This window comes from Pyrus communis, chromosome 12, assembly GCF_041283825.1.
Source record: "Pyrus communis isolate YQ-2024b chromosome 12, ASM4128382v1, whole genome shotgun sequence".
Classification (NCBI taxonomy): domain Eukaryota; kingdom Viridiplantae; phylum Streptophyta; class Magnoliopsida; order Rosales; family Rosaceae; genus Pyrus; species Pyrus communis.
Window position 1 is genome coordinate 22,286,487 of NC_142576.1, and position 18,482 is coordinate 22,304,968.

Genomic DNA, 18,482 nt, shown 5'->3' on the forward strand with positions numbered 1-18,482 from the left:
TTAGTGTTCGCCCCGAGCCAAGGCCAGTCCTTCATGTATATGTTCACCTCATGTACCACACACTCGCCTTGGATCCAAGTAGGTGCCAGTCCTGTCGTGCAGGTCACATTAGGCGACTCCGACACGTAGGTGACTATGATTATCGCCAGTCTTCACGTGATCGTAGCACTATAGCGTATATTATGATTACACCCTGTCATGTCGTACAGGTCGCATTAGGCGACTTTGACTCGTGTGCGAGCATATATTGATGAGCAATAGGTGAAATCGTACAGGTCGCATTAGGCAACTCCAACTGGTGTGCTAGCATAGGTTGTTGAGCACCTGATTTTACTTATATCCTTGTTGAGATTTTTGGATGTCATGCCTTATTTACGTTTTGTAGGCTACGGTAAGTATTTCATACTATACATGGTATGTATATTTTGGATACTATACATGTTTTACGGCGATGAGTTATAACGTTTTCAAAGGTTTTTTTATTAAAATTTTATTTTCAGGCCCACTCACCCTTGTTTTTTGCCCCTCTAAGTTTTAGTAGTTGAGCTTTCATATCAACAAGGATTCTTGACAAATCTTGGGGTAGATGGTTACCTTCAATGATATAATTTCTCACCCTATTTTACTGTATTGTACTTATGCTCTGTCATCATGTGTGAATTGGGTTCATTCCTGCTCACCGCGCACTCTTGTATATTTAGACACTTTTAGGTTTAAATTTATTCACATATTCCACCACATTATACTTTATGGCTTCATCACGTTCCAGGTGTTGGCCGACACAGCTCGATTCGGAGTCTAAGTAACATTTCGGGTTGGGGTGTGAAAATTTTCTTTAGCATTAAGGAAATCTTTATAATGTATTAGGAAGCCGATTTAGTGAAATATTTAAGCCGAAAAGTAAAAAAATAAGTGAAAAATATAAAGATATTAAAATTTATATTTAGTGTACATTTTTTTTTTAAATCAAGATGTTAAAATGTATATTTAGTGTATATTAGATTTTACATGGAAAAATATATTTTGAAGAATATGAATATGATAGTTTGTTGTAATGATATGAGAAATATAAAAAAAATTGTACAAAAATGGTTGAAATGCTCGAGGGTGCCAGAAAGTAGATTAGCATTATTGCTACAATTTAGTTAGTGAACTGTTATTCACACTCTAAAAATCTCATTTTAAACTCTAAACTTTCTATAATTAAAAAGAAAATTACACTTATGAGTCGTGTATAATAAGATTTTTGAAATTCTAATAACAGTTCTATTAGTTAAAGTATTTATTTTTTTTATTTTTTTCTTTCCCGAAAAGCTTCGGCTCAGCCTCCAGAAGTCCAGTAAAAACACGGCGAAATGGGTCTGTTATTTAGGTTTGCCGCGGCAACTGAGCTTTGAAACTCTTCACACTTTGACACTTTGCGGTGGCCGTCGCGGTTGAAACGAGGCTGAGGTAGGTGGTGGCGCACAAAGAACTCAACTTTCAGATATCCCAACCTCCGATTCTCCCCCAAATGCCCAAATCCACTAACAAATGTCTGTATTTTCCTCCATTTTTGTAGGTAGTAAGCAATTCTCTTTTGCAGCCATGGCGGCCTGGCAGAGGCATCTGCAATCAGCTATCCGTCAAATTGGAAAAAGGGTTGAATGTAGTTACAACCCTCGAGCCAATTTCTGTTCTTCTTCCTCTTCTCGTTTAGAGGGTCAGTAGCTCTTCGAAACCTCCAATTTTCTCACTTGGTGTTTTGGGAAATTGTTGAATATCAGAATCTTAATGTTGCAGGTCTCTTGCCTTATTTCCAAACTCTTTGCAAACCATCTTCTCCAACCATTTCAAGGCCCCTTCATCAATATTTTCAGCACTTGGTAATTCTCAAATTTACATATATATTTATATATAATACACACACACACACACACACACATATATATATATATATATATATATATATATATATATATATAATGTATATATATTTATATTTGTGTTTTCATCTTACAGGGAATTTCTAGTTCGAGAAACTTGAGAGCTGAGGAAACACCTCTTCCATCTCCATTGACTCCTGTTTTGGCATCAAATACTGCGACGAATGAGGAGCACAAGCAGAAATCGCTCACTAAACCTGCTAAAGTTCAAGCCATCTTAAAGGGAATAAAGCAGGTAATAAAATTGCACTCTTGTTATATCGTTATAAGGGTTTGTAATGGATTCTATGCTTTGTTCGGATTCAGTTTATTAGGTATATCGGGCCATGAAGCACATTTTCTGAATTAATGTTCCTTTGCTATCCAATAGGCAAATTTAGTATTAGGGTATTGATCTCTGTGTTCTACCAAATTTACCGTAGGATGGACAACTAATGGCGTAGAGAAGGCCGGGGGTTGAACAAGTTCCTTTACACTAGTCATTTTGCTGATTATGTGGGTGTGTGTGATGCACTTAGGGAAAGACAGTACTGAAAACAGTAGTCTAGCTGTTCCTTTACACTTGTCTTTATGTTGAAACGGACGTATATTCGTTTCCGATCATCTTGGATGCTAAATTGCTAATAGTCCTAACAGTTGGATTTAATCTTGGATAATTTATGTTCTTGCAGTTTAGACATTAAAGTGAATGATCTCGGGTCGCATAAATGACTGCTCTATACTTTATGTTATTTCATGTTCTACCCCTTATTGTCAACGTACCTTTATTGATTTTAGCTCACTCATTTGTTACTCTCAGAGCCCTAAGAAGGTCAACTTGGTTGCTGCACTGGTACGTGGTATGCGTGTTGAAGATGCATTGTTGCAGTTGCAAGTGACAGTAAAGCGAGCTTCAAAAACTGTGTACCAGGTGATACAGCCACTCAGCATTTTGTTGAGCTATTTTAATTAGAACAGTTTTATGACACACACACACACCCCCTTTTACTTCTTACACATCCTTCTAATTTTTGGCCATTGGATCGGGTGAATTGAAGAAGATCAAAGGGCAGAAATCAACAAGGGGTGTGTGGATAGCACACCCCATATATATAAATATATGTTAGCTATGCTATGCTATGTAGAAACATCTGTGTTGAAGTCAAGTGAATTAGCATTTAAGGTGATTTACTATTATTATTTTGATTCACGCATCTACAAAATGCCTCTGAGTAGAGTCTGGAAGTAGAAGTATTTGTTTTATTAGTTTTAAGCTGGTAAGCTGCCTGTATGCTTCATTGTGACTTGTGAGAAGGTGGGCGCGAGAGTGGCATACTCACATGAAAAAATATGTATGTATACTCCAGAATGTGAACATTAAATAAGAAACTACTACTTGCAGGTCATTCATTCAGCCCGAGCAAATGCAACTCATAATCATGGGTTGGATCCAGACCGTCTCCTTGTTGGTAAATACTGCAAACAAAGTTTAGTTTTTATTATCTTTCTTTTTAGTTTTTCAGTTTTAACCTTATTTGTTCTGCATTTTCTCCTTATTTGTAGCCGAGGCTTTTGTTGGAAAGGGATTCTTCAAAAAGAGGCTATCCTACCATGCTAAAGGCAAATGTGGAGTGAAAGTGAGACCAGAATGCCGCCTTACGGTCGTAGTGAGGGAGATTACCCCTGACGAGGAGGCAGAGATAGCCAAACTGAAGGTTAAGAATTTCATCAAGATGACTAAGCGCGAAAGAAAGCTTGTTCCTCACCAACTTATTGAGACAACTCCAATTTGGGGCCGCAAAGGCAGAAGTCGTGATCGTGAACAAAATGGTGAGGCTTCATGAGCAAAGCTTCCTTCCCTTGCATTCACATTCTAAAAGAAAGTTTTGAGACTCCTCCCCTGTCCTTGCATTTGGATCAAATTGTCGTGTTGAATTGTGAAAGACGGAGTGCCACAGTAGGAGCAAACCTTGTTTCGTTTCTGGTAGAGGCTGCTCGCAGTTACAAATTTTTTCTCAGTCATTTCTTAGTCGGCTTTTGTTGAGAGAATAAAATTTTGAAGTTTAGAAGGAAATGCAGGATTCTCGTTTTACAGTGCTTTTTTATTTTTTTTTCCTCGTAGTAACGCTTGTATTTATTCACATTGTTACCGCACACATACTAAGCATGTCGAAATACTCCAATCTGGAACAGCAAATCCTGGAGGATTTTAGCGTGCACACGAAAATATATCGTTTTAGATGCTGCTTACCAGTTGGCTAATTACATTCTATCAAACTAATCGGTACCTGTAAGCTGCCGGCTTATCGATGAAGAATTCTTCCCTGCTCTTCCCGGATGCTACAAACCCCACGAAACGGCTCACATGATCGTAAAGCGAGGGGTTGCATGGAAGCGGCCAGTTGTTTACGACAGTTAAGGGAACAATTTCTCCCTGTCGATCATATTCATGAAAGAAGCTGCACAGCGGTTGCTTGTTTAACAAAACCCAACAGTAGTATTAAACTGCGGTCCAAGCTAGGCGCTCGATGGACGAAAACTGAGTCCAACACCATGGAATGCTCTGCAGATCCAAACCCAAAACTACAGAACTGGGTTCAGAAACACAACCACCCTACAACAAGACTCATTCACTTGTGAGAGTTTTGTTATCGACAAACCCTAGACATGGTTATGGAGAGCGTCACTCTCGACATAGCAACTGAACTACCAACAAATCTTGCTAACTGATCTAACTATTCCACTCATGACCAGCCCTCTCTGCAGCTGACCGATCTCTTGTTTGCTGCATAAGTTCAGGGACTGACCCGTTGCTGCAATCTTGATGAAGAAATCCAATAAAAGAAAAGTTCACAGGTATTAAGTACAAAACCAAAGCAACCAAGATCAAACAATCACAATAGTCAAAACGTGCACAATCACAAGATAAAACTGCAATGCCATTAATTAGTGATAGCACTGGTTCACGATATAGAACAAGGATCCGCGCCAAAATTTCAAACTGAAAGAAAACCACACTAAAAACCTGTGTCAGGAAGTCACAGGGGACATAGATTGCCTACGTATGATTAACTTGGTAAAATATTACTTTGGCGCATCAATACTTCTGTATCTAAAAATCTCGACACCCAGGTAGTCAAGAGGACCATGAACAGCGACATGCGGCTTCGCAACTTTCACAGAGACAGCAGATATCTGGGGATAATTTTTCAGAGTGGTAGACGCAACTTGTTGAGCCACGGACTCCAGAAGATTATGAGGAGGCCCTTCTACAACTTCCTTTACAATACTGCGGTGTACATTTCAATAAATCAAAAGTGATCTCGTATTAGTTTGACAAAATCTTAGATATAGGACGAGAATGTAGTTTAAATTTTTCTTTTGTGCACATAACTGCCTAGCTTTTGGGTTTGCATTTTGAAATATCTTTCAGTAATTGTTAGTAATTATATCATATTTATAAGACAAAAGAAACAGAACAAAAACAGATCTCAGGGTAGACTGATAACGAAGATAACTTTTCAAGGCCATTGCAAACTGAAGTGAACATTTCACCGGTAAAATGCACATGCTAGAATTGCAGAACTTAACTAGGACGTTATATGTCAGTATTCGAGGTAATGAAAAATGAAAAGGTGGTATTATGTTATTACTAACCGATAGATTTCGGTGTAACTAACGGTATCTGACAAGTGATCAGATTTACCAGCCTCCCGGAGATCCATCCAAGCATCAACATCTATCACAAACTTCTGACCCAACTTCCTTTCCTCTGGCTTCACCCCATGGAAACCATGGAACTTCAAACCCCTCAATATGAGCTTATCTCCCCCTCTTACCGCTGCATCTTCCAGTATTGTTCCTAATGAAAATCAACCATACTTAGCCATTAATGGCTGCCCAATAACACCAACCACTAAAGGAAAGACGCACAAAAAATGTTAATGTTCACAGTTCACTTGGAACATACACACGGCCTAATAAAATTATTACTGAAAAGATAACAAGAATCTATACAAATTGACTGTCATTATTTCATTGTTTTTATTCGAGCAGTATGCTAATTAATCTAATTTATACTACGGGGAACGGATTGGAACTTGGGTGCAGAGGGGGGATGCAAATTGACTGTCATTAGGAAAAACGACAACTTTCCTAGTACACTATCCCTCAACTCCTAATATAAGTTTCAATGGTAGTTAGAAGAAGCTTTTCGTGTTCATTTACACTTTATGACGGCCTCAATTGTCTAGGATTGAATTGGATTGGATAACTAAGTAGCTTGAATGAATGTTGAACAAAGAAATGTATGCCAATTTTGAAAACTATGTACGAGTTGAATATCGAAGATGATATTAGTCATGACGGGAACTTATCCTTTTAATCCCTACAATAGTAGGACGCCGAGGGATAAGTTACCTTCATGACTAGTTCATCTTCCACCTTTCAACCTGTGCAAAATTTGGAAGCGGGCATCCAATTCTTTATTTAACATACAAACAATCTAGTGAGTTATCCTATCCAATCTAATCCTCGGCACCAAACGAGGCCTATGCATTGGTGATGGGGTTGGGGTATCCAAAAGTTCCTATGGCCAACCAAGAAACATCTTCTTTTTTCTTTTTCTTTTTTTCTTTTTTGTAAATCCAGGAGGAACCAGTAATGCTAACATGCTCATAACCACAAATGTCCAAAAACCCATTACCCATATCTCAAAATTTAGACCTTTTTCCATATCAAAATTACAAAAAAAAGCTTCTGGATTTTATTTAACTTTTTCGGAGAAGTAAGAAAAAGTAAGCAGAGTATAGAGAAGATGAGTTTACCAGAAGTGGGCGCAGCCATTAAAGCTCTGTATTCGGCAGCTTTTGCTGAATGTTTCTTCAAGGGTGGTGCGTCGCGGGAGAATCTGCGTTTGGTGAGATATGTGTATGCGAGTAGAACCCAGAGTCTCAGAAAATCTGGAACTCTACACAACTCACGGATGGATACCGGATAGCGCGTGCTGTACCTGCACTTATGTTAGCTACACCGTAATCATGATCTATAACTCAACATTTCAATGGACTATATATAATAATAATAATAATATGTTACCTCCAAGTCTATTAAACTATCAAATAAACATTTCAACCACTAAATATGATCTCCTAATTATATATATTCACATGATAGGGACCAAATAGTTGCTAGTTGAAATGGTGTTGCCAATTTCAAAATTAGTCCCCATCTTGTAAAAATGAGAACTTTATCAAAAAACCCTCAGTACTGTTTAGTTTAACAAAAAATCACATTTTTACATTAAAAGTCAAAGTTTTCAAGCCATTTTCATTAGTTTTTCTTATAAAAATTGATATATATTTTTTGTACATATATGAAAGTGATACTTCATTTTTGTTCTTTTTTGAACAATAAAAGTGATACTTCGTAAGTAGACAATATAATTGTCATATTAATGTCACTTATTACTATTGCCTAATGATATTCATCTTTACTTATAAGTGAGAAGACTTAGATTTGATTCTCGCCAAAAACAAATTTGAATCATATCATTGGTAGTCCATTGTAAGACTAAGCTCATCCCCTCCCCTTTGCGTAAATAATATTGTTTGTTAAAAAAATATAAATTAATAAATAAATAGCATGTTATAACAAAAGTAAATTAGTAACAATCGCACGACAATTCATAACACAAATGCAAATCTGATCACATAATCGCTCCTAACTATTTAATTTCATGACCACGACCAAAAAACTCTCATACTTGTTGAAGATGTTAATTTTAATTCAAATGAACTAGATGCAAGCCTGCAAATAAATTGGAGACAATTACCAATTCTAAAATGTGCAATAAAAAACCAAAAGATGAGATGACAAACAAAATGTTGCTGCCACAAAGAAAGGGGGGAAGGGCAATCCAACTCTTTGAACAATTGATGCTATTTCAGTACTTTTCTGGGTCGAGTAATATATACAAGGTGAACCCAAAATCAAAGAGGTGATGCTATTATACGCCTCTTCCACCGGCGCCATTAAAAGCTGTACAACATGAATCATATGCTCCATTTTTCTGTAAATATCCCTCCTCCGATATCTACGCCCGTCGCCCCTCCTCCTGCAACGTGCTTCCCAATTGTTACTTAGCTATACAACTGCCTAGGTGTCTATACATCTGCCACTCTTCGGTAGAAAAGAACATATGCAGATGATGTCTTGATTGTCTCTTCCCCAACAGGACAAACCCTGTCATCATCAAACTCATACCACAAACCATTACCGAGCTGCACATGAACAAAATTGTTTATTAAAACCGTGTCATTCGAAAGGTCTGTGTACAAAACAAACGCAAATTTGCTTGCAGAAGCCCTGTCAATCAGGTCTGAAAACTTAACAACTCCTAACCAAGGTGAGTCGGTGACTAACAGAAGCTGAAAAGTTACAATTAACTCTTATGACTTCCGTTCTTTTTCATTTACACATTTTTTTAGCACAGGCATGCCTAATTATACATATATTTTAAGAAAGCCTTAAACTGAGAAAACCCTTGAGATAGATGCATATAATGAACAAAATAAAAAAGGAGCTTCTACGCGGCAATCCAACTTTCACCAACTAAAATATTTGAATTGAGATACTTTGACAAAACACAAGGAATTTCCAACAATAGAAGAAACACTTACTTGAGCAAATGCGGTATAATGACCACCGCCCATGCCACCATAGTGATTACTAATCGCATACAACATGTATCGGCTGGATAACTGGCTATTTTGGTGGGCACTGTAGCAAGAAAAATCCAGATCATGAATTGGAAAGTCAACAAATGTTTCTAGCTTGTTCTTAAAATAACGGCTGTACGAGAATCTTTTCAGATGAATAACCAAAATCTCAGGCAATCTCCAAAGATCTAACTTTTTGCTAGCTTGTTGAGGTTTCTTGCAGGTAGGGCAGTACCTGTAAATAACAGATCATTGCAAAAGCTATAATTAATATAGGCAACGGGAAAATGACTTTGACTGCATTATTTAATAAATTGTCAAAAAAATACCTAAGAGTCGAACTGCGTAGATAACATAAGTGATTAACAAAATAAATTGCTTTCTCTCACATAGACTCGCTAGCCAGATTATGCCAAGAAACAACAGCCCACAAGATGCATAATATTTTTGTTCTCGTAATTTCAAATAAAAGGCAGATACTAACCACATATCTTCTGGCCCTAGAGGTTCCTCCTTCATAAAGGCTTCAAGGCATTTGTACAGAGAAACGGATTCTTGAGGCCTCCTCACCAAAAATTGGGGCTTGAAAATTTCCGGCAAATTGCTTAGAAGGCATGTATCGTACTTTTTAGTCATTTTATCAGACCATAAAACAAGTACACTCAACCTCTTAGGCAACTTTGAGACCACTATCGGCTCATTCATGTCTATCAAGGTGTCTCTTATTGCTCCCTTTGTATCTGTTAAGTAAAACTGGAAATCATTATCCAAATGTGCTTCATCCCCTGATTCCCTGTCCGCGTAAGCATCATTATCCATAATCGTAGAAGTAGCAGCATCCTCCTTGTTAGAATCTTCAGTAGCATAATTTCCAATATCATCATAATCAAACATATCTAATGCATCTCCAGTAGGCATCAAGTATGGGTTTAGTACTTTCAGGAACTTGTTACGAATATCAGACCCATTGCAAACATCAGGCAACCTTGCTATGAGGGGTACGCCAAACGCCTGTGGGACTAATCCCATCTCTCCATTATTAAAGCCCCTGATCCCAGACAAAAACATGTATTTAGGCTTTTTAACGAAAAAAAGAAGCAATGCCAATAATAACAATTCTTCAGAGGCGGAAACATAAAACTGTAAATTGTTTATCTTTTTAAAAGATCATGTGTTCATAGATTCAAATTCGGAACTGACATATCCAACTTTAGTACAACAGAGTTCATTAAAAAATGTCATTAGCTATAAAAAGAGACAAAAAATGTCTATAGCTGTACAGCCTGAAGACCAGTAACAAACCCATAAGACAAATTCTTCTATGCCATGAATTCAAACTTAAATGAATATAAAACAGATATGAAATCACCACATCAATCACTTGCTCTTTTTTCCCAATACGTCAACTAATTGCATTACTCAACGTCTGCATCACATGAAAGATAACATACACCAGCAAAAAATATTTTATGGGGAAATATCACACAGTATGTTTTCGATGCAGTTTCTAGTGAACTTTAAGATCCAACCGCCATACTTGGAAGTTAGCATAAAGTGTCCTTTCATATACAAATTTGTATCAGCTAAACAATGTACCTTCATTACACCTGTAAACGAGATTATTCTATCAAACATTTTATAAAAAAGCCACAAGTTATTTTACAATCACATAAAACTCTTCAGGTTGCTTATTGAGTTCACTAAGCGTGTTTGACATACAAATACAGCAGAAAAATCATCAGCAGTATCACTTTCAGTTTTTTGATAAGGTAATTTGAGTAAAGCAATTTGATAGAGCAGCAGTGATATATTTAAGAGACAAAACTTACACGTCCATCTGCTGATGAATAAACGTAACCAAAAGGGACGACTCACAATCCTTTGGTAACCGATAAGCAACCAACAGGTCACCATCTCTGATCAAGGCTAATGAATCAAATGGATCTTCCAGTAGACGAAAAATGCGACTCTTGTATATCTACAAAGTTACAAACAAAGGTCAAGTTGAAAGGTAAATACAACTCTTGTATATCTACAAAGTTACAAACAAAGGTCAAGTTGTTAACCCTTCACTGATGATTCTTGACAAGGTTACAAATAGTTACAAAAACAATCATGGGCATAACTTTACTAGAGAGAATGCAAAAGGCATAAAGAGGACCCCTAATGGTCAAAAAGCCAATAAATGGTGCTAGAGGATCAAGAGTCTGCAGAACAACACAACTGGCCCATGATCATAGCTAGTATAAATGTCATCCATCCATATGGAAAACCCCATTCCCACAACAATGACATGCAACAAAGTTTTAATACCCCAAAAGTTAGCTCTAGAAATATACCTCAGCTACCATCAGAGTTTCATCATCTCTTAAGAAACATGCAGTGCTTAAGGCATTAGTAAGATCCATCAACCTCCCACCCTGGGGCACTGTCACCGTACATGTAGATGGCATTGCAGTCCCATCTGTACTTAGGACCGTCAAAGTCATAGTCCGCATTGATGTTGAAGGTAACGGTAGCGAAAGGTACATAAATGGGTCAAACATAACAGACACCTTGTTGCAAACAGGGCACACCAATTTTGACCGGTACTGACCCTACAGTTGGAAAGCGAACAGATATTGCAATAAAGTGAAAATAATTGAATGAAGTTGATCCCAACAAACTTATTTTAAGAAGATATAGGCAAAACTAAAATCACCAAATTACAAATCCATTTAAACCAGAATACTTACTTGGCACACATCGACAACGATTGAGTCATTCCGAGCAAGGTGATTTTGCCAATATTCTTCTGCTACCTCATCATCTGGACGACCTTCCACATCCTTAGCTTCAATGTAAGGTTTGCATTTTACACGATTTAGATCTTCGTGGAGACCATCCAACAAAAAAGCAAGAAGTTCCTACAAGAGGCACTTCAACCAATTACAATTTATAAACCTATTTCCCGCACAACATGATTAAACATTCCCACCAAGTAAAAAAGGAGAATAAACATAAAAAGAACTAACCTGGGAATCATGCTGATTATAGCCACTGAATTGGGGAGCAAAATTAGCAAGTTTTAACTTGAACATCGTTGGAGCCACTGACCTTGCACCTGGAGCCCATAACCTCCTCAACAACTCTCCAAATGCTAAAGCAAGCTCTCCCTGGAAAATAAGTATAGCAAAAGGGAGAGGCAATAATCAAAGTAAGTGAAAGATGCCAGCGAGAGGCAGGCATCTAAAATGAAAACTAAAGGAATAATCCAATTACATACTTTCAGTCCTAGTGGATTTGCATAATTTATGTCCTTCCGGTAATCTCCTAGAAAGTAATCAACCAGCTTTGGAGTATGCACCAAGCATTGGATGGCACTGTTCATAAAACAAGTATTCCCAAGATTCTCTAGTCCAGTAAGGCCTAAGGACCCAACTCTTCTATAGATTATACCAATTTGCAAGGAGTTAGTTGAAGTTAAATAAGGATTCACATAGTCAGTGCTTCCATTCATCTTAATAGAGCCACCATAAGTAGAACCATCCAAACTTGACTCTTTATCAGCCACTTCTTCGCTCCTCCAATCTGAACATTTCATATAGTCTGAAAATCCATGGAGTCGCAATTCAAGGAGAATCTGAAAAGACAATATGAAAAGAAAGGCTGGATAACTAAACTGTAGAACTTAATCTGCATGAAAGATTATATAGAGAGCAACATTGAGCATTGAAAATTAAGTTTAGTAGATATTTGTACTATAAAATTTGAATACTTGAGAAGAATGCATGATGTAATCTATTTAAAAAAAAAAAACAGGACTTGATGTAATCCACTCCACACTAACAAAGAATCAATGCAGACAAATGGCATCATTATCACCCCTTCCCCCTCCTCACCAAAAATGGGCAATGGCAGCCACATCAGTGCTTTTTAAAAGAACTTTTAAACTTCAAACATAGAAATAGCTTGGGGAGAAATGGAAAGAAATGGAATTGTTTAAACCTTGGACGTGTTGACATTTGTCTTGGTGCAAATACGAGTACCCAAAAATAAGTTATGCTAATGAGAAACTGGCCCTTGTTTCCAAACCAAAAAAGACCAATCAGATCGTCACCCAAAAAATACAAAAAAGGAGAACGAAATCTATATATCAATAAATGTTGCATACATTTAATCGCTCACCTCTTTGTTCAGTTGTCCAGGAATATCGCTTGGCAAATTAACTCTGTCGTTCATGAAAAATTGGGTTGTCTGCCCAGAGAAGTCCCAAATATGCAACTGGCCAATCAATTCTTGAATGAGTAAATATCACCACTTAATTATCAGAGCAATTCTAAATGACTAGTTGTCACTTGGTAACTCACCGGAACATACTCTGAACTGAAAACATTACAGGCCCTTTTGTAGGAAACTATTGCATTATCCTAAAAGTAGTAGTCAATAGTCAAATACCAAAGGTAATCAATCCAAACCTAAAGAATTTAAATGAGTATTGATAAACTGAATAGTAAATGAACAATAAATAAAAAAAAATTATGATGTAATTGTAGTCTACATGTCAGCATAGGAACTCTATTAAGCAAGCTCACACATAAATATACAATGAGTTTCAAGGCTTGACCTATGGATGATATACATATTGTCACTATAAACTTGTAATTACGACTTATAAGCCAGAGAAAAATAGTATCACGTTTTGCAATACAGACCTCAGGCTGAAAGTGCTATCCACTAGTGTGTGCTACTATCGAGCACAAGAATGTATCAAAGTACAAAAGTAAGAATCATATGCATGTCACAAGCATACAAGAGGTTTAAGAAAAGAAAATGCAAGTGACACACCCCAGATTTCAGTAGAATCCCAAGAAATTTTACCGTAAAAGGTAAATCTTCCACTTAATGTCAACTACTAGAAGCAATATAATCCATAAACGGTATACTTTTTATATTCTCATTCTTTATGCATTTCTTAGCCTGACTCCTCTTAACTCAAATAACCTTCCTTCATATGACGCATGCCACAAGAACAAATAAATACTCAGAAAAAATTCCTTGAAACATAGCAGAACAGTCCCAATACAATATCTGATAAACTGATGATAAACAGTTCATCGCTTATTGGGACTACGCTCCTTGGCTAGCTAAAACACACACTCCTCTTCTTGATCTCGCTCTTTCACTCGTCTTCTTAGCATCTTGTTCAATAACCATATCATTCCATACTTTCACAGAACTCCGGTCCACAACACAGAATTAGTCAATTTTTACGTCAATTTAATTAGGAAGAATGCATGCATGATTTAACAACTTTCCAAACCTACAATGTTTTGAACCTGCAAATACATATCACAAAGAAAAGAAAAATGATAACAACAAAAATCAATTTCCACACTAATTATGCTAATTATAACGTAGAGCATGATTCTCAAACAATTTCCTTCCCAAAGAACAAGAAGCATCTAACTTCCATAACAAAGTTTTCAAAATTCATCATCTACAAGACTATAACAAGAGGGAAAAGGATAAAAGAAAATAAGCTTCAACTACAAAACTAATGTCACTAACCTTTTGGGTGATCTTTACGGACAATGAATTTGTTTCCCAGGAAACAAATAGCCTAATTTGTAGACAATAAATATCGTTTAAGTTTTCTGCACCGAAAAAGCTCACGTTATCCTTCGCTGCTGCGTTGAAATCATTATGCCTACAAGAAGAGTGGACAAATCAAAGCCAATACTATAGGCAATCCACTGCTTAGAAAAGAATAGAAAGATAGTGGCAGACAAATGGCAGCCAGAAGGTTGTGGATAAGAAAGACAGAAAGCACTGGTCGCATAAATCACTGTTCAACCATGTAGAGAAAAAAATAAATATCTATTAAAATACTTCAGGAGGAGGCGGAGAAGAAAGAAAGAAATCCCTGAAAACATATTAAAGCATTTTTCTATTTCCTCCCGCAATCCCAGACAGCCCAGTACCAAAACAACGAAATCAACACCGTTTACACTTTACCAACTTTTTCTTTAATGAGAAATAAAACTGTTCCTCGCATTGAAAAAATGTACAAAAATAGTGAACAAGGACTGGGCAGCTGCTTTCAAGTGTGATAAATAACAGAACAAGATAGTGAACAAGGCTTGTTTGCCTGACCATTTGACTAGTATGATTGGAGGGGATTTTTTATTTGCCTAGTCCCTTGAATACTAACCTCAAAGCTATATACTCCATGAAAGAGCCTATAACCAAACCCTATCCATTCTCAGAGCATCTCTAGTCAATGGTGTATATGGAGATGTATAACATATATACATCCCTAGCAGGTAGTGAAGCTCACCGATGGTTAATTTTAAGGGAATGCAAAATACCGATCTTGACCGGTAGATGCAAGTACTTATTTAAATTGGCATTTTTTTATACATCTCAAGGGAGAAATGAAAGCAAAAGTCCTATGACTTCAAAAAGAGGCGAGGGCCAAATTTACTACATCTCCCATTGGAGCAAAAACCACATTGACATCTCCAGGAAATGTAAATGGGATGTAAATGGGGTTTTTTCACTTCAAAGTCGCATCTCTCCATTGGTGATGCCCAAATAAACCCTCTTTTTCCTTTCCACCATATAAACTCAGAAAACTGCCGTCATCTTCCCGGAGATGTGCTATTAATATCATCCAAGCTCAATCATTTATGAAACGGGCAATCAAAGATTTGCGTACGCCACTGTAACAATTGAACTAAGGTGTATTTAGCAGTTCCTAAAAATATTATCCAGCATAGTAATAGTTAACACCTTACACCAAGAGAGAAATGACACACTATCCTTCCCTTAAAACCCAATTAAAGCCTCCATTAAGACCTGCCCTAATTACATTTCGAGGGTTTTGGGAACCCCGAAACTAGCCTACTCCTGCCCTAACCAATACGACTTAAAAATACCATAATAATTCAGAGCATTTCAATGAGAAATCAGAACCGCAAAGTTATCCTCACCGTATGAGAGCGCGACACCACGTTGATTCAGAGACCAAGGCGTATTCGCGCCCCGAAAACCCTTCTTCAACGACGTCGTTCTTCTTCAAATTCAATACAATTTCAGCGCCAGCGTTGTCGTCCTCCGTCGTAGCAGTGTAAAGGACCCCTCCATTGCGATCATCCTCCGTCCGAGCCTCCTTCCACCACCTGAAACCGAACCAAAACGACACCAAAACCCAATTGGAAAAATCCCCAAAAGACAGAATTTCGGCGGGAGTAGTCGTTCCAAAGCGTACCTGTAAGGAACGAGGTACACCTTATCAACGGCATTTCCCAAAACCTCGTCGTTGTCGCCGTTGTCGTCGTAGTCGTCGTGGAGGCGGGGGCGCTGGGAGCGGAAATGGGGGCGGAAGTCGAGGTCCCAGAAGGAGTCGTCGCCGAAGGAATCGGCCATAGCGTCGCGGTCGTGGTCGTGGTCGGAAAAAGGGAGGGAGAAGAGGGCTAGGGTTTTGGCGGCGAGGGCGCGTGCGAGGGACTTGCAGAGGTGGAGCGTGGAGGAGAGAGAGGGATGGGGAGGAGGGCAGAGAAAGGGAAGGGTCGACTTGTAGGGGAAGAGAGAGAGTCGGAGCTTCTCGGAGATTCGTCGGGTCATAATAGGGAGTGAGTCAGAGACTCATTTTCTCCTATTTACTCTTCGCCACACGAAACTAATTATATATTAAATAAAAAAATTGTTTTTTTTTTACAAATAAAATTATTTTCATAATTCTATTAATTGGTGGATGACCTCATTATTTTATTGTCTCTCTACTCTCTCCATGATCACATGAGCAATACTTTTTTTTTTTTCGTAAGCACATTAGCAATACTTTTTTTTTTCTTTTTTCGTAAGCACATGAGCAATACTTGGCTCCACTCCCGCTTTCACCTAATCAGACGTGGATACGTGTCTAATTTATGTTTACAATTTCAATTATATGGATATGTGTCCAAATCTGATTGAATAAAAGTAAGAATATTTAAAACTAAATGAGATCATTTAGTATTACGGTTTAGTTGTATTTCTCCTTATTTATAAGTGAGAGATCTTAGGTTTAATTCTCGCCAAAGAAGAATTTGATACTAGTCCATTGTGAGGCTTAGTTCACTCCCGCACTCATCGTTTGTTCAAAAAACAAAAACAAAATATAAGACGAGACTCTGGTGGGTTTTTTACTTGGTATATTTTCTTAGGAAAACTAATGAAAATAACTTCAAAACTTTGAGTTTTAACCAAAAATCATCATATAACTTTATTTAATGATAAGGACAAGAGAAAGAAGACAAAAAACAAAAACAAAAAACCTAACTAAAGGCACATGCAAAGAGCACCCAACCAATTCTTCAGTTGCATAACACTTTGACTTAATCCAAGCATATTTTATTTCTCTAAAATTAAAATTTCAAATTGAAGTGGGTTCCTTTCGATTTAGAACCACATCTAGGGCAGTATGGTTGGGAGGGAATCGGTCAGGTGTGGGTTGGGATGGTTAGGGGTAGAGGTAGGGCAACATCATTAGACTCATCACCCATTTTTCTAGTAATGGTATTGAGCTATTAGCCATGAATGACTTTAATGACGTAGACGTTGATCTCTATCGTGTTTTTTTTTTAATCTTTTTATTGCATTCTGGTGAAAGAACTTGAAAACCTGAGACGAGCATTTACCGTTAAGTTTCATAAACAATGTTGTCACATCCTGACCCGGGCTACACCACATCTCGGGCTCGACTTCGCCGTAGCACGATATTGTCCACTTTGGATCCCAACCACGCCCTCACGATTTTGTTTCTGGGAACTCACACGAAAACTTCCCAGTGGATCACCCATCCTGGGATTGTTCTCGCGCGAACTCGCTTAACTTCGGAGTTCCAATGAACTCCGAAGTTAGTGAGCTCCCAAAAAGCCTCGTGTTATATGGAGATAGGCATGTCTATATAAGGCATAGAATTGGAACTCCGAAGTTAGTGAGCTCCCAAAAAGCCTCGTGTTATATGGAGATGGGCATGTCTATATAAGGCATAGAGGATCCTTTCCCTTAAGCGATGTGGGATCTAACAAGTGTAGTACCGTTAAGTTTCATAAACAGTATAGTAAGTTTCATAAACAGTGTAGTAAGTGTAATAAGTTTCATAAACTGTGTAGTAAGTTTCATAAACAGTTTATGTGAGGGCGCGCGCGGGTCCATGCATCAGTTTTTTTTTTAAATATTGAAATTTAAGTTTTTTTATCTTTTTTATTAAAATTTAATAATTTTCATTAAAATTTAAGTTTTTTTCATTAAATAAAATTATAGCATAATTTTTTATTAAAATAAACTTAGTCTAAACCCTTTTTATGAAAATTCTCTTTTTTCTTCTCTTTTTTTCCTTTATTTTTTTGGGTTTATACGTTAATGGTTTGATGTTTCTATTTCAATTCGCATATTATAATTACTATAATTTATGTTTTTGCCTTTTAATGTTGAATATACGGTTTTACTCCATTTCATTATCTGAAGTTGAAGTTCAATACCATATTAGACCCAAAGTTCTAATTTGAAAAATTGTAGTAATCTAGAACCCGAAGTTCTAAAACCTAATTCAACTCAAACCTGTAGTTATGACTTTATAAAATGTTTCACCATTTTTGCCTTCTCCCTCCATATATATAGATAACAAAAGAAACCATGACCTAAAGTACTGGATCCGCATCTGGCTACGACTTGAACTTCGTCAATTATGATTATGAGAGACAAAAAATGAAAGAAAATAAAAACGACCCAAACTCTAAGTTTATCGATCATTCTTAAATAGATTGTCAAAATTAAGAGAGGACTAGAAGATCTTCATACATTATATATTTAATTATCATTTTTTCTTTTT

At 37.2% G+C, this 18,482-nt stretch overlaps 3 protein-coding genes across 4 annotated transcripts; 1 reads left to right on the plus strand and 2 right to left on the minus strand.

Moving 5' to 3' along the window:
- Nucleotides 1-1,308: 1,308 nt before the first annotated feature.
- LOC137745454 (uncharacterized) lies at nt 1,309-3,998 on the plus strand. Its single transcript, XM_068485418.2, has 7 exons — nt 1,309-1,452; nt 1,562-1,702; nt 1,783-1,865; nt 2,002-2,160; nt 2,725-2,835; nt 3,307-3,373; nt 3,468-3,998. The coding sequence occupies exons 2-7, from the start codon at nt 1,588-1,590 to the stop codon at nt 3,746-3,748; spliced, it is 816 nt and encodes a 271-aa protein (XP_068341519.2). The 5' UTR covers nt 1,309-1,452; nt 1,562-1,587; the 3' UTR covers nt 3,749-3,998.
- An 829-nt stretch (nt 3,999-4,827) lies between these two features.
- Nucleotides 4,828-6,915, minus strand: LOC137745455 (dihydroneopterin aldolase 2). The gene is made up of 3 exons (XM_068485419.2): nt 6,731-6,915; nt 5,562-5,766; nt 4,828-5,193 (listed from the first exon to the last, which is right to left on the minus strand). Exons 1-3 carry the CDS (start codon nt 6,747-6,749, stop codon nt 4,989-4,991), a joined length of 429 nt encoding a protein of 142 aa, XP_068341520.2. The 5' UTR covers nt 6,750-6,915; the 3' UTR covers nt 4,828-4,988.
- A 753-nt stretch (nt 6,916-7,668) lies between these two features.
- Nucleotides 7,669-16,272, minus strand: LOC137745569 (ubiquitin carboxyl-terminal hydrolase 8). 2 transcript variants are annotated; one of them, XM_068485541.2, is made up of 13 exons: nt 15,876-16,272; nt 15,598-15,786; nt 14,174-14,312; nt 12,973-13,032; nt 12,791-12,886; nt 11,889-12,245; nt 11,638-11,778; nt 11,359-11,529; nt 10,963-11,220; nt 10,453-10,601; nt 9,108-9,671; nt 8,585-8,858; nt 7,669-8,185 (listed from the first exon to the last, which is right to left on the minus strand). In XM_068485541.2, exons 1-13 carry the CDS (start codon nt 16,229-16,231, stop codon nt 8,069-8,071), a joined length of 2,871 nt encoding a protein of 956 aa, XP_068341642.2. In that variant the 5' UTR covers nt 16,232-16,272; the 3' UTR covers nt 7,669-8,068. The 2 variants fall into 2 exon arrangements, with proteins under 2 accessions (XP_068341642.2, XP_088537422.1); XM_088681296.1 differs by lacking the exon at nt 12,973-13,032 and having other exon boundaries at nt 15,876-16,264.
- Nucleotides 16,273-18,482: the final 2,210 nt, after the last annotated feature.

Coding starts and splice junctions, on each gene's coding strand:
- LOC137745454 (XM_068485418.2), top strand. CDS start 1,588: ATGGCGGCCTGGCAGAGGCATCTGCAATCAGCTATCCGTCAAATTGGA. Junction 1,703..1,782: donor TTCCTCTTCTCGTTTAGAGG/GTCAGTAGCTCT, acceptor TTAATGTTGCAG/GTCTCTTGCCTTATTTCCAA. Junction 3,374..3,467: donor TCCAGACCGTCTCCTTGTTG/GTAAATACTGCA, acceptor CCTTATTTGTAG/CCGAGGCTTTTGTTGGAAAG.
- LOC137745455 (XM_068485419.2), bottom strand. Junction 5,194..5,561: donor AGTTACACCGAAATCTATCG/GTTAGTAATAAC, acceptor TGTACACCGCAG/TATTGTAAAGGAAGTTGTAG.
- LOC137745569 (XM_068485541.2), bottom strand. CDS start 16,231: ATGACCCGACGAATCTCCGAGAAGCTCCGACTCTCTCTCTTCCCCTAC. Junction 14,313..15,597: donor TGGTGTCGCGCTCTCATACG/GTGAGGATAACT, acceptor CTCTTCTTGTAG/GCATAATGATTTCAACGCAG. Junction 10,602..10,962: donor AAACTCTGATGGTAGCTGAG/GTATATTTCTAG, acceptor GTAACTTTGTAG/ATATACAAGAGTCGCATTTT.